General features: G+C 54.2%; 2 protein-coding genes across 2 annotated transcripts in view; both read left to right on the forward strand.

Annotated features, from left to right (window-relative positions):
* Nucleotides 1-680: 680 nt before the first annotated feature.
* On the forward strand, nucleotides 681-2516 carry TNNI2 (troponin I2, fast skeletal type). Its single transcript, XM_075162988.1, has 5 exons — nucleotides 681-719; nucleotides 1020-1148; nucleotides 1557-1646; nucleotides 1780-1956; nucleotides 2270-2516. The coding sequence occupies exons 2-5, from the start codon at nucleotides 1026-1028 to the stop codon at nucleotides 2366-2368; spliced, it is 489 nt and encodes a 162-aa protein (XP_075019089.1). The 5' UTR covers nucleotides 681-719; nucleotides 1020-1025; the 3' UTR covers nucleotides 2369-2516.
* A 512-nt stretch (nucleotides 2517-3028) lies between these two features.
* LSP1 (lymphocyte specific protein 1) overlaps nucleotides 3029-13519 on the forward strand; it is a 51423-nt gene continuing 40932 nt past the window's right edge. Inside the window, exon 1 of the mRNA XM_075162990.1 lies at nucleotides 3029-3465. Within this exon, the coding sequence (XP_075019091.1) occupies nucleotides 3056-3465 (410 nt within the window). The 5' untranslated portion in view covers nucleotides 3029-3055. The remainder of the gene's footprint in view (nucleotides 3466-13519) is intronic.

The following is a 13519-nucleotide window of genomic DNA, read 5'->3' on the forward strand; positions in this document are numbered from 1 at the left end:
CCTCTCCTGGCCAGAGCAGCGTCCAGGTCTGCAGCCCCATGGTTGTGTCTGTCCTCCAGCTGTGATGAACCAGCATCTCCCCAGTGCCATAACGCCGCACATCGAAATACCTGTAACTGCCAGGATGGGCTAGAGCTGCAAAAGGGGTTGCTGTTTCTCACAGCGTCACCTGCGCTGGGTCTTTCAGCTCCAGAAATTATGCAGCCTTCATGTTTTCACCTGCCTGGCCATCCTTCTCATCATGTGTGCCAGGGACTGCTCGGAAAGACATCTCACAGCTCCCGAGTGCCCAGGGGCAACAGGGCATGAGTGCAAAGCAAAATATATGCCTGAGTGAAGAGGAAATTGGAGAAAAAGCTAAAAGTCCCAAGAAGTCACGTTTGAAGTTATATTTTATATGCACATTTTCAAGTTCGTCACCCTCGTGATCGTTTCCTGAGGCATTTCATAGGTTTTAGCTACCTGAGGTTGGCAAAGCTGGGCTCAGCAGGGAGCCTCTTCTTTGAGTGCCGCTGGTTTGGGGACCAACTGTGTGTCAAGCCATACATCCTGGCTGGAGCCAACTCCCTGGCATGGCTCCAGGTCCTTGGCGGACTGTGGGGTTGTATGGGGAAGGGGAACGGAAAGGGGAATGAGCACATGATAACCTGCTTTCCTCTCATTTCTCCCACTTGCAGAAAAAAAGGAGGGCAGCCACTGCCCGTCGGCAGCACCTGAAGGTACGTGGCACTGCTGGGGCTGGGCGAGGTGTGTCCCGACCATCCCATCTCCCATGCCAAGCCAGCCAGCTTTCGGCACTTACCCTCCTGGAAGAGGCCACGATGCACAACCTGGGGGCCCCCCACACCCTTCCCCATTCCTTACTGGGTCCCCACCAGTATCCCTTGCTTGGAGACGCTGGTATTGATGGGGAGCTCCCCAAGCTGCCTCTTCATCAGGGCTCTCCCTCCCTTGCCAACCCCCCTGCCCGCTTCCCTCGCCTCCACTCCATTTCTGACCATCCTCCTGCTGCCTTCCAGAGCGCTATGCTCCAGCTTGCTGCCACCGAAATAGAAAGAGAAGCAGCTGCTAAAGAAGTGGAAAAGCAAAACTATCTGGCAGAGCGTTGCCCTCCTCTGTCGCTCCCAGGATCCATGCAGGAACTTCAGGTAAAGACTTCTTTAACCCTTTCACTGTGCTGGAGCAGAAAGGATTTGGCTCCATCAGTCAGCCTGGTGGATCTAGATTGTCCTTCCCATCTTGACCCCCTTCTAACCTGTGGGTGCCCTGGAGCTGGCTGGGTGTGGAACTGGCTTGAGAGATAGCTGAGGTTTCTCTGCAAAAAAAAGGGGTCTGGCTAGCAGGAAAAGTGCGTTTCTAATGATGTATTGAGGCAGTATTTGCGTGAAGCCAGTAGCATGGAGACTGGGAGCTGGCCCGCGAGCCACCTTTCGCCATCTGGTCTTGACCCAATCTGATTTTCTGGACTGAGGCCTTTCAGAGCCAGAACGGTCAGGAGAGAGGAATCACAGGTATGGGTCCTAGCAATCAACATCCCTCTCTGCTTTTTCTCCCAGGACCTGTGCAAAAAGCTTCATGCCAAGATAGAGTCAGTGGATGAGGACAGGTATGACACAGAGGTGAAGCTGCAGAAGACTACCAAGGAGGTGAGTTTCCACCAGAGCCATCCCTCGGGGAAATCTCCAGCCCATCCTTCGTGCCTCCCCATGCCGCTTGGGTCCATCTCAGGAAACCCATGCTCCACTCTCTCTTTGCCTCCCCCATTTTGTCCCCCCACAGCTGGAAGACTTGAGCCAGAAGCTCTTTGACCTGCGGGGCAAGTTCAAGAGGCCACCCCTGCGCAGGGTGCGCATGTCCGCTGATGCGATGCTGCGGGCCCTGCTGGGCTCCAAGCACAAGGTCTGCATGGACCTCCGAGCCAACCTGAAGCAAGTCAAGAAGGAGGACACCGAGAAGGTACTCCTTCCCTCTCCCCTATGCCCATACAGGAGTTGGCCTCCGTTTTTGGGGGCTCATGCCTCCCTGTGTAATAGGCAGGGTTGGGGGTGAGCCCTTCTCCATAATGTTCTTCCTGCTCAATATTTCCTCCTCTGGTACCCATGATGTTGAAAAAGGAGGGTGCAGCCCAAAAAGACGTACAGCATGGGTGGAATTGGGTTACTCTAGCTGACACGGGGTTTTCCATGGGTGGACAGGTGAAAGACCCTGCCTGGGTGGGTTCTTACCCTGGGGGGCACCGCTTACACCCACGCGCCTATCTCTCCCCCAGGAGAAGGACCTCCGTGATGTTGGTGACTGGAGGAAGAACATCGAGGAGAAGTCTGGCATGGAGGGCAGGAAGAAGATGTTTGAGGCTGGCGAGTCCTAAGCACCTGCCTCTCCACACCCGTCCTCCGCTCCCTCCTGTCCCCGCCGTCCCCCCGGGCTCAAGGGCACCAACTGGGTGCTGTTTCTCTCTGGTTTTGCGAAGAGCTGCATCCTGGCAGCAGCAGTGTAAATAAAGCTTTGGCGGGAGAGGTGGGTGTAGCCTGCCTGGGAGGCCAGACCCCGACCCGTGCCATCGTGCCAGCAGGGTCTGCCTCCACCGTGGGGGTCCTGGTGGAGACAGGGAGGCTTTGGTGGGGGCCGTGCTGCGGGGGTGGGGATGGGGGACCTCTCTGCTGTTGGTCCACCCCTGAAGCTGGGGATGCTCATCCCCCTTGTTGTAGGGAGGAAAGGGTGAAGCCGTGCCACCATGCTCTGCTGGCATCCTCCCGCCAGGCTGTACCACCGGCTCCTGGCCATGTCCTTCACCGGTGGCGAAGAGACAAAGAGAGAGAGAGAGTCCAAGCCCCAGGAGGTGTTGCAGAACCTCCACCCACAGTGGCCGCAGCAGGAAGCCGTGGGCAAGGAGCAGAGCTGGGAAGGGAGGTGAGGGGTGACGGCTGCAGGGCAGAAGCAGACCCTTTGGCTCCAGCGGGCTTTGAGAGGTGCGAAGTCAGAACAACCTCGGCAGCTCCTGTGGCAGCCCCCTGGTACCCGGTGCGCTGTAGGGTGCTGCTGTCCCCAAAGTGGCATGGGCAGCTGGGGTGAGCGGTTGGGTCACCCCTCTCCCTGCTATGGTGGGGATGTCCGTGCCCCCAGCTTTCCCTTTGGGTTAGCCCAGCACTTCCCAATTTTGAGCCGCTGGCAGAGGCAAAACCTTAAAATAGTCCCAATGGTTTTAAAAAAAACAAAAAAAAAACCCGAATTTGCCTTCCCTCTGCCCCTCTCCCATCCCCCCAAACCCTCAGCCCACGAAGTTTCCGGCACAGCTCACTTCTGCCGAGCACAGGAAAAGCGAAACGGCGGCGGCACCCTTGCGCCGGAGCTGTCCGTGGGGCTGCCGTGCCGGCCAGGGGAGAAGATGTCAGACTCGGAGGGGTGCCCAGAGGGTGCGGAAGGTGTCAACCAAGTGGGAGATGAATCCCCCGGGGAGAGCGAGAGGTGAGGCCTGGGGACTGGGTACCCCAACGCCACGGCTGCCTTCCAGTCCCAGGAATCTGGGAGGCTGGGAAGCTGGGAGGGGTGATGGGGGGAAAGGAGGACGCACGGCCAAAACAGTGATGACCCATGAGGCTGAAATGGGTCAGATGCTCTGGCAGGCTTTTGACAAGCTCCTCCAGCTAGGGAGAGACTTCCTAAAGGTCTCATCTCCTTTGAACTCCAAAGCCTTTGCAAGGGGCTTTGATCAAATGGGGAACCACAGCTCCAGCAGCAGGCAAGCTCAGCAAGGGGTCTGGAAACCTGGACCTGCTCCATGGTTGAAATCAGCCCCATCTTTAAGACCAGTGGGTGGAGATCAGCTGCTTCCTCTCCTTGCAGCAATCGTTGGGCACATCTCATTTCTTGCTGTGTCCCTATGCCTCTAACCGAATTAACCTGGTAATGTTTCAAGCTCGCTGTAAGGTTATACATCTCCCTGTGCCTCCGCTCCGCCTTGTTGATTTATCGGCAGAGATTGTAAAATTTGGGGTCTGTTTGCTCCCACACGGACAGCTTTCCATGGGGGTTAAAAGGAGACAGACCAGTAGCAGAGACCACATCTGTCTGTGGTGGAGGCAGACAGAGATAAGCTCGGCCGAGGTGTGTCACCCAGAAGTACTCGGATTTGGACGGGATTCAGGCTGAGCATCCAGGGAGCTTGGGGGGTTGCCTGATTTTTCGCTTCCAGCTTCAAAGCTCGCATTAGCATTTCTCCCCAAGGCTTCCGAAAGCCAGCGCAGTTAATGCTGATAGGAAGAAAAAACCCCTTGAGTGACAACGAGAGGAGAAAGGTGTGTCATCTCCTATCACTAATGGTTGCAGTAAGTGTTTTGGCTGACACCCGACAGCAATTAGCCTTGGCTGAAGACTTGACTGGAAGCTTCAAAAGGCACTGGAAGGCTCCGTGCACGACTCTGTGCTGAAACAAAGAGGAAGCCTTGGCTGCTGGGGGGAGTGCAGGGGTTTCTCAGCGTGGTCTATGGGATTCCCAGCATCGCTCCAGCCCGGCCGTGCCTCCGCCGCAGGCTCAGCTCACCTTGCAGGAGCAAGGAGCAGATGCTGGGGGTGGCCCAAGGCAGTTGAGCCTTCCCGCTCCCCTCTTGCTGCGGCGGGCGCAGGTACGGTGGGAGCTGCTGGTGAGGCAGGGTCAGCTTGTTCCCTTCTCTGCTTCCTGCTGGAGTTTCGGCTTTATAAGAGGCTGTCTGGAGGGGTCTGTTCTGTACCACTCCGACCGTTACAGCCTTTAGAAACTTGTTTAAAAAACGTGTATATGAATATCGATGGCAGGGTGGCACAACCCTTCTTCCCTAGCTGCATTTTAGAATTTTAATGCAATATGAAACTTGATGGAAAAGAAGTAGCGAGCAAAAGTAACTTCCTTCTTGTTTTTAAAATATGGAGAATTACTTTCCCTCCCAACTTGTGTAACAGTTTCATGCGCAGCTCTCAACTTCTCCTGTTTTTACTTGCGCTATTTAAACACTTGCTAGACTCTGGTGGTTTCCACTCCCAAAATGGAGGAAGGAAGTGTTTGCTTGCTTTTTGGGGCTACCTTTTCTCACCCTGTGGCTAGCTCAGCTCTCTGATCTCCCCTCCGACAGGACAAAGCTCTTTTCAAGCTGACCTGTGCATGGATGGAGTCAGGACAGTGCTCCTGAGAGAGCTGAAGGTGTGCTGGAGATGTGAGCAGTGTGTCTTGTGATGGAGCTGCCAGGAAAGTAAATCCCAAGGCTCCCTGGTGTAAAAGCACAGCGAAGAGATACGGGGAGAAAAAAGGTGTTGGGTTTGCTTAAACAATGAAGCTTATCTATTTAACTGTGCCCAGTGTATCCAGAAGAGGAGCTTGCATTAGAAAACGTCCTAGAAATACTAATTTGGACATAGTTTACTCTGTTTCCCCATACAAATGCGGACATCCTGGCAAAGTCCTGCTGACACCAGTGTAACACCACCTAAACCAAACTGGTGTTATGCTCTCTTCCATGAACTGGAATTGCTATATAGGAAACCACTGCAGTGTAAGCCTGATGTGAAGCCTTCCCAAAAGAAGTGAGAAGCTGGGGTGGGCTCTGGGGAGGTGGCTGCTTGGGTTGTCCTGTCCTGATGGGACAACGCGGTGGAGGATGAAGGAGCCAACCCTCCTGCCTTGACGGTGGGAGGCTGGGAGCCCGAGGTGAGGGGGAAGCCTGCCTTACACCAGGGCTAGATAACCCAATATGTATTTGGTCTCTTATGCAGAACATTTCCCAAGAGCTCTGAAGGCTTCAGGCAGCCCCTGACCTTCATTGCTACACCCATGGCCGTGCACATCCCAACGGCGTGGGCTGTGCTCTGCAGGATATTTGCACCAGAGCAGGAGCCTGGCTCATGAGGCAGGTTTCTCTCACCTATGGGGTCTGAGATGAGAGATCGGTTTGCTCCCAAATTCCCCCATCTCCTTCCTTCTGGGCCTTCCCACCCTGTGAGCCGCAGGAGCCCTTGGCAGCCCATGTATGGTCACCGCCTGGGGAGAGGCTCTGCTGCGTTAGCAAGCCCCAGGCTTTTCTTTGCCGTGTCTATCCCCAGCTGTCTTGAATTCTCCAGATCCTTGGAGGAGTCTCGAGGGCCCTTGTAGGATGACTGCTGTTGCTAAGTATACCCGCGGTTGGAAGGAGGTTGTCTGGGAAAACTGATATGTGGAGAGTCTTTGGACCCCTCGGCACACCGGATTCCTTGGGGGAGGGATGGAGGGATGGCTGATCCCTGCTCAGGAGTAACTGGTCACAGTTTGACCCAGCTGGGCTCATTAAAGTGGAAAAATAGCAGGGAAATGAACAGGGGAGGGCCAGATGGATAATTTAATGAAGCTGGGCAATACTTTGGCATTTCCAAATTGGATATAGGTGCCCTGGCAGTGGCATTAGGGATAAGGAACTGTCTCTAATTATAGGGAGGTATCAGGTGCCTTTGCTGCCCCTTTCTCCTTGCAAAAAAAAGCCTGGCCTGCCTCGCCTGGCCTCTGAGCTTATTTTGCAAAGTAAAGCTATGGGTTTGGAGGCATGTGCTAAAGTGGGGGATTGCCCAGCAGCCTTTATTTGAATTTTACTTTTTTTAAACCACAGAAGACTCTCTGCTGGCTGGAGGACTGGCTATTTTAAAACTCTTGGGGTGAAGTCTGGTTTTGAAGCCTGTGGGAATCCCTTTGCCTCTGGATTTTGGAGAGACCTGGCTGTGAGAAAGGCTGGGCTGGCTGTCCCAGGGACCATCCTGGGGGCTGCTAAGAGGAGGTTTTGCCAGACCAGCATTGCTGGGGTGGGGTGAAAAAGCACTTTTGCTGGTTGAGGTGGTGCTGGGGCTCCTGCTCCTCTGGAGGAAGGGGGGCAGAGGTACAGCCCAGCCTGCACCCCTGGGGCACCCAACCCCTCTGGTTGTGGGGTGCTCAGGCATCCCCTGGCCGCACCCCACGAGGGGGCAAGCTCTGCTCGGCCTGATTTGTCTGACAGCACCGATAAATCTGCAGCAATGAGGAAAACGGAGATGTCCAGGCAGAGTTTTGGGACATGGCAGGGCTTTATTGCTTGCATAGAGCAGGCAGGCATCCCCCAGAGTGGAAATGCCCCCAAGGGAGAGTTGCTGTCAGGGGATATGATGGCACTTTGGGACAGGATGGTGTCCTGACCTTGGGATGGAGAGGGGGGACAGCGCAGGGTCTGTTTGCAGCCGTGCTGCCCACGGGGGTTAAGCCATATGGGCTTTCCCAGGTTTGCTGCAGCTGAAAGAGGATGAGCGCTGCTCCACAGGCAAGGCTGAGTTAAGCCTAGAGATGTACAAGGTGTGTGGAGGGATGGTTTGGGAAGGAGGAAGGAAAGAGGGAGTTTTTTCCAGCCCCCCCGGTCTGGGCATGTGATACGTGGGTTTTGTACAGCGTGCTGCTTCAGGGGGCTTCAGACCTTTCCCAAAATCTGAAAGCTCTTTTTCTAGCAGTAACTGGAAGGTATCACGGCTGGCTCCACGGCAGTGAAGTGGTTAATCCCGGTGTGCCCTGGGGATCCTAGGCCCCTCTGCTCTGACCCCCACTGACCCCGCTAACCCAGCCCTGGCCGATGCTCTGCCTGCATCCCCCTTCGCATCCATCACCCCCGTGACCCACGCGCCCGGCTGCGGGGTCTGCGCGGCGGCTGAGCGGGCTCCTTGCTGCCTCGGTGCTCTCCCCAGAGGTGGGCTTGCTCCCAGCTAGGCACTCATCCAGCCTGGCTGCTGCCGCCGTTGGGACCCCGACTTGCGTCTGGGCAGACCGCCTGGCTGGGAGGTGCTCCGAGGCCTCGTCGGTGCTGCATTTTCATCGGGAACAGCTTTTTCTTTGTGGGGGTGGGAGTCCTGGCTCGAAGAAAGTTGTTGCCCAGGCTCCAGGGGGCATTGGTGGCTGCCAGGCTCCTGGGACTATAATCTGGCTCCGACTGACAGTGTAAATGTGCTGTGGTCCTCAGGGGCTCAGAGGAAATGCCGCAAGGATTTGCTGCTCTCACTTCATCTTCCACGTGCAGCCCTCCCGGCACAGTCCGGCTACAAGAACCTGTCTGGGAAGGACAGTGCCCGCTCGCCTGGCGCGGGCGAGGGAGGGATCTGCTCTGCCCAAGGCAACACCCGGCTTGCGCAGGAGCTTTGACCTCCTGCAGTTGCAGTTCCCTTAATATGAATCCAACAAGCTCCTCATCAGGCTGAGTCTTTGGGCTGATTGAGGGGTTGCTTTGGCATCCTTTGAAGCCAAATGAGGAATGGGTTCTCATGGGATGGCTCTGTTCTCCCCAAGCCCTTCATAAGAAGAAACCTTGAGGATGTACATCAATGAAAGGAAGATATAGGGGTGTATTTGTATGATAGGGACTCAGGGCCCTCTTTACCCAGGTTGTGCTCCGGATCATGGTCATCTGGTACATGGACCAAAAATATGTCCTAGGAGGTGCTGCACATGCTGGGAAGGCAGGTGTCCTGCACGGCGTGACTGCAGTATGATCAGCACTAGAGCAGCACCTACAGTGCCCAACCAAGGTCAGGGTGTCACCATAGTTGGTCCTCTGTGGCTATCCCAATGGCCTACTGCCTCAGGGCAAAGAGGACAGGTTCCCTCTACTGTGAGGCCAGACAACTGACATTGAGATGTTTAGGAAGGGGAAGAGATGCCCTAACCATAGGACTTGCCCACTGTGGATTGGGGAAGAGGTGGTTTCCAACTGGACTCATGTGACACCTGCCAGGCCTTGGCAGGTGTCTTAGGTAACCCAAGGCATCCTCAGTGGCACTTGACACCTATGTTTAGGCACCTGAATTGGTCCCTGTTTTCCCAATATCACCTAGGAAGCACAGGCCACTGCTGAGATTTGAGCCGAGCTCTCCTGAGGCTTGGCCAGGTATCTCGTAGTCCTCAGCCTGTCCGGCTGCTCCACAGAGGCTCAGTCACGAATGGGTTAACCAGCCCCGCTTGGAGCCCGTGTGTGTTTTCCTTGCCAGTGTATCCGTCCTAACACACACCAGATGTGTGAGGCAGCCGCTGGAGTGTCTTAATCCCAGGTTTCGGCACTCGGAGTTGTCTTTCTCACGGGCAGGTCTTGCAGCGGCTTTCTGGGGGCTCCACCGCTGCTCGTGCAATGCCTGAGCAGGGAGGCTGGCAGTCCCCATCCTCTGCAGGAGAATTTGCAGCAAGGCAGGATGAAATATCTTCTGTTATTTGCTGCTTTAAACAAAGTCATTCCTGGGATGGGCTGCTGGGGCTGGCAGCAGAGCTGATGCTGATAGCTCCATCTTGAGTCATATGGGGTGAGTGTTAAACCCAGGAGCTACGTGGGTTCACCCTATCTCAAAGGAGCAGTGGTGGTTCATACCAGCCTGGCGTGTCTGATAACTGTCCAGGGAATACATGGGTAAAGAGGAAAATACACGCGCAAACCCAGCTGGATTTATTAAGGAATGGAAATGGCAGTCAGTGGGCTTCTATTATTAGCTTGATTGGTGACTTGCACCCAGTGGTCTAAAAACTTGGAGCCAGCTGGGAGCATCCGGTCTGAGATGTGCACAACTCGGTTTCTTTGGAGCTCGGTTTATTTGGATTTCTCTTGCTATTGCACAGACGTGTAGGCCCAAATGCTTTTGCTAGTGTACATCGGCACCATCCCACTGTCTGCCGTAAAGCTGTGCCAGTTTGCATCAGCTGGAGGTCTTCGGTTCTTTGGCTTGCATGGCTCATTTTGAAAATAGATCCTTTGCTAGGGATTAATTCTGCATTACCAAGAAGCCTCTCTCCCAGCTCTAGGTATCTGTTGCTTGCTGCAGCTAAATAGACAGTATGTGCAATGCCTTTTATCAAGCCCTTGCCAGAGAGTTTGGAAAATATGATCTCTTCTTCTGTGCCTGTGCATGCAGCTTTCTGCTGCAAAAGCAGTTTCCTTTCCAGTGAAAGCTTGCTCCGGAGCCATCAGCATCGACAAACTCTGAACTATTGACAGACCCCAAAAAATCACGACTGCCAGCTGTTTGGGAGGGGCAAAGTTCTCCCCCAATAAAATTGATGGCAATCATTATTTCCTCTTAAAATAAGTGCTTCCTTGCAATTGTCACTTAGCTTCACGTAACAGGAGCTGACAGCAGTGTGTCTGAGCTGAGCTGTCCTCAAGGACAGACTAATGTGACTAATGTGCCCTCCTGCTCTGGTGGGGCTTCTCCTTCCTTGGGGTGGCATTTGTCTCTTCCGCTCTTCTCCGCTCCAGTTGCCATCTTCCTGCACACAGCCTTAGCCGCCCCTTGTGCAGAAAGGCTCATCTTAACTTTTCGTTGGGCCTCACTTTGGAGCATTAACGACTATCCTCCCCCTTGGCGGAGGCACGTGTTGGTCTTCAGCCTTTTTGGATACGTGACAATACTTTTGCCTGCCCTTTCATAAAAGCTCCCGTCTTTTGCCCAGCTCGCTGAGGGAGGCATGGGTGGATATTGGCAAGCTGAGATTAGATGCCTTTCCCTAGGACAAGGCGCAGCTTGAAGTGCGGGTATAGCTTGGAAGCAGGAACTGTCAGATGACACTTGGGGGTTCCTTCTTATCCATTAGGCTACCCTGACCCCAGCTGGAGTAACCAGCCCAGCAGTGTGAGGCAGGGATTAATGGTTGCTAAAGCTGCTTGTGTTGCACAATGCGGTGCTACATCAGAGGCTCCAGCCAGCTGCAGATGAGCTAATAAGTTTATATCGGGCAGAAGCTGTATTTCACTTCTTGAAGGCTGTGCTGCGCTGGTCAGCTGAGCAGCACGGCTGGGGCACGGGGCTGTACTCACACAGCAGTACTATCCTACAAGCCTATCGATAAAGTGTATTGCTTGGCTTTGGGTGATGCTTAAACACATCACACAGATGCCACTTAGTGAAAGAAGGCGGTGCCTCTATTACAGGTTGCGCCCCTCTTATGCTAAATATTGGAGATGGCTGAAGGTGTCCTCAGTTGCCCAGTGTCCATCCAATCCACCTAGCCAAAGCAAAGGCCACTCCATTTACTTTAAATGGACATTCAAAGTTCAAATTCATTCAGCAGCTTTCAAAACCTCGGTGAGCAAAAGCTAGTGACAAAGCAATGTGATGCTGCAAGAAGGCCTTTTTTAGACATTTCCTACAGTGTCTGCCAGTGGGGGGACAACCTCTTGGCAGCAGTTGCCTATGGCTTATTCATCCCGGCTGGACTCCTTTGTCCTGCTTCTTGGCCCTGCAGTGGAGAGGCATCCCAAAGAGATGGAGCCGGTCTCCTCGGGGCCAATAGTTCTCCTCTTGTCCTGTCATGACCCTCCTGCGTGGGCTGGGAGTGTCTTATCTGCAGCCATTGTTTTGTCTTCCTGTCTCTTTCCCAATGGCTTTGTTGATTTAACCTAATATATAGATAGGGTGCACGCTGCAGTAACCACGCTGGCTCGACGTGCTCGACCAGCTGCACTCCTCCAGGTCTTGGCTGAGTCACTTGGCCTTGGCCCTGGTCTATGAAACCCGTATGGTAGCTCACCGCAGTGGCTCAGGTGGTATCTCTCCCTGTTTGCACGGCACCTACTGCAACAGGGGCTCTGATCTCCTTTAACGATGCTGGACTGCCCGGTTAATGCTTACACCACCTCTCTTTGCTTCCCTCCTCCCCCTTTTTTAAACCCAGCTTTCAGATGTTCCTTTTGGTTCCTTCTCTCTCGGAACCCTCATCCTTTGTCCTCGTTTGTATCACCCCTGGAGCAAAAGCATCTTCTCTCACAAGGCTTGAAAGCTTGCATCTCCCCTCTCACTGGGAGATGAAGCAAACTCTTGGGATTTTAGGTTTATGGATGTACCCATGAAGTGCCCCACAGGGAGGGTCCCTCCTCCATTCTGCGCGAGGGTGAGGGGTAGCAGTGGGGTAGAAGAAGAGGGATGACCCTTCTAGACCCGGCTTCCTCTCCCTCTCATTGCTGCCTCTTTGGATGTCATAGGAAAAAAGTCATCCTTGATCCCAAGCCAAGTACTTCAGACTTAGCATGACATGGTGTTTGTTGACTCTTTGGACCCAGCCCACAATTATACATGTTCTTCATGGTGCTCCTCTGAGCGCGTGGGCCAGGCAAAAACTCTGAGCCAAGACAGCTCCCACCTACAGCACCCCCTCCCTGAACACCCACGGGGTCACGCGTTGGCTTGGGAACGTCCCCTCCTGACTCATGGCCAGGGCAGATCGTTGGGACTAATTGCACAGATGAGATGCCCTGCCCTCCTGACAGCACACTTCTGGAGCTTGTAACGAGCTGTTCTGGTGTGAAGGAGACAACGTGCTGCTTTTGGCCACTAGACACCCTGTTTCCTCAGGATTATCTCTGGCTGCCTGTTTTGGCCTCTGTATTTGGCTGCCCAAAAGTGAGTGCTGGCAGAGTGAGCTGGACTGCGCTCACTGGGAATTAGGGATGCAGGTGAGATGGGCAAACTCTACCCATCAGGCTAATGTGTAAACCGCACCATCTACACAGCTGATGTACCAACTGGTGTGCCCCTCTCACTGAACCGGGGCTCCCAGGGAGCTGGGCACGTGCTGGTGTCTGCCAGGCTGGTTTCTAAGTGGGGGTTGCACGTGCATGGTGAAGAGAGGTTGGGGAGGTGTCAGGATAGGGAGGGAGGTTTGGGATGGCAGAGGGAAGGCTGCGTCACTTAAAAGGCAAACCAGAGAGACCCCCATCAACTCCATCATCCTAGGAGGGCTGCTGGTGGGAGCGCAGGGTCTCCGGCTGAGACAGGGCTGCTTAGTCCTTGCTGAAGAGGTGAGGCTGTTGCTGCAAGAACATCTTCTCTAGGTGGGATCCCACCACTGACGTGCAGGCATGGACCTCTGGAAACCATGCTGGCAGCTGTTGGCACCTATAAAGGACTGGCCCTCGAAGCGACCGTACGTTGGGGCTTATGCTGACGGTGCTTTGCATCCCAGCAATATTGGAGAAAATTGCTTGGGCTGCGTTTCTTCGCTAGCAGGACTAGAGTCGTTTTGTTTCTTTTTTTTCCTAGACCATGTGTTAGCCTCCAACTGATTTTGCAACTAGTCCTACATAGCAGAGTGATTGTGTAATTAACGGGAACTGGTGCGGCCCTATCTCTCTGGGACTCCCGCCCTCCTTCCTGCAGCGATGGAGCCAGACTCGCTCCCTCCCGGCATCTCACCTTCTCTGCTTCCCCTGCTGCTGGAAGAGCTCTGGGAAGCTCTCTGGTGCCCTGCAGTGTGTTTCTGGGTGCTCCGGGCATCCCTGCTCCTGTAGCAGGGTGCGGTTTTGCTGCAGGGATTTACGGTGGTTCTTCTAGCTTAAACTGTGCCAAAAAATAACAGATGAATTAATTCTTTGTTTTTCTTCCTGTGTCCGCTGTACTCCTACCCGCTTCCTGGTGGGACCAGGAGGTTTGTTTCTGTGAAAGGATACAAGCAGCTGTGGGACTGATGCTGACCTTAGTGTTCTTGGATACATGGTATGAGTCAGACTGATGCACCTGGGCTCGGCAGCAAGCGAGG

This window comes from Calonectris borealis, chromosome 14, assembly GCF_964195595.1.
Source record: "Calonectris borealis chromosome 14, bCalBor7.hap1.2, whole genome shotgun sequence".
Classification (NCBI taxonomy): domain Eukaryota; kingdom Metazoa; phylum Chordata; class Aves; order Procellariiformes; family Procellariidae; genus Calonectris; species Calonectris borealis.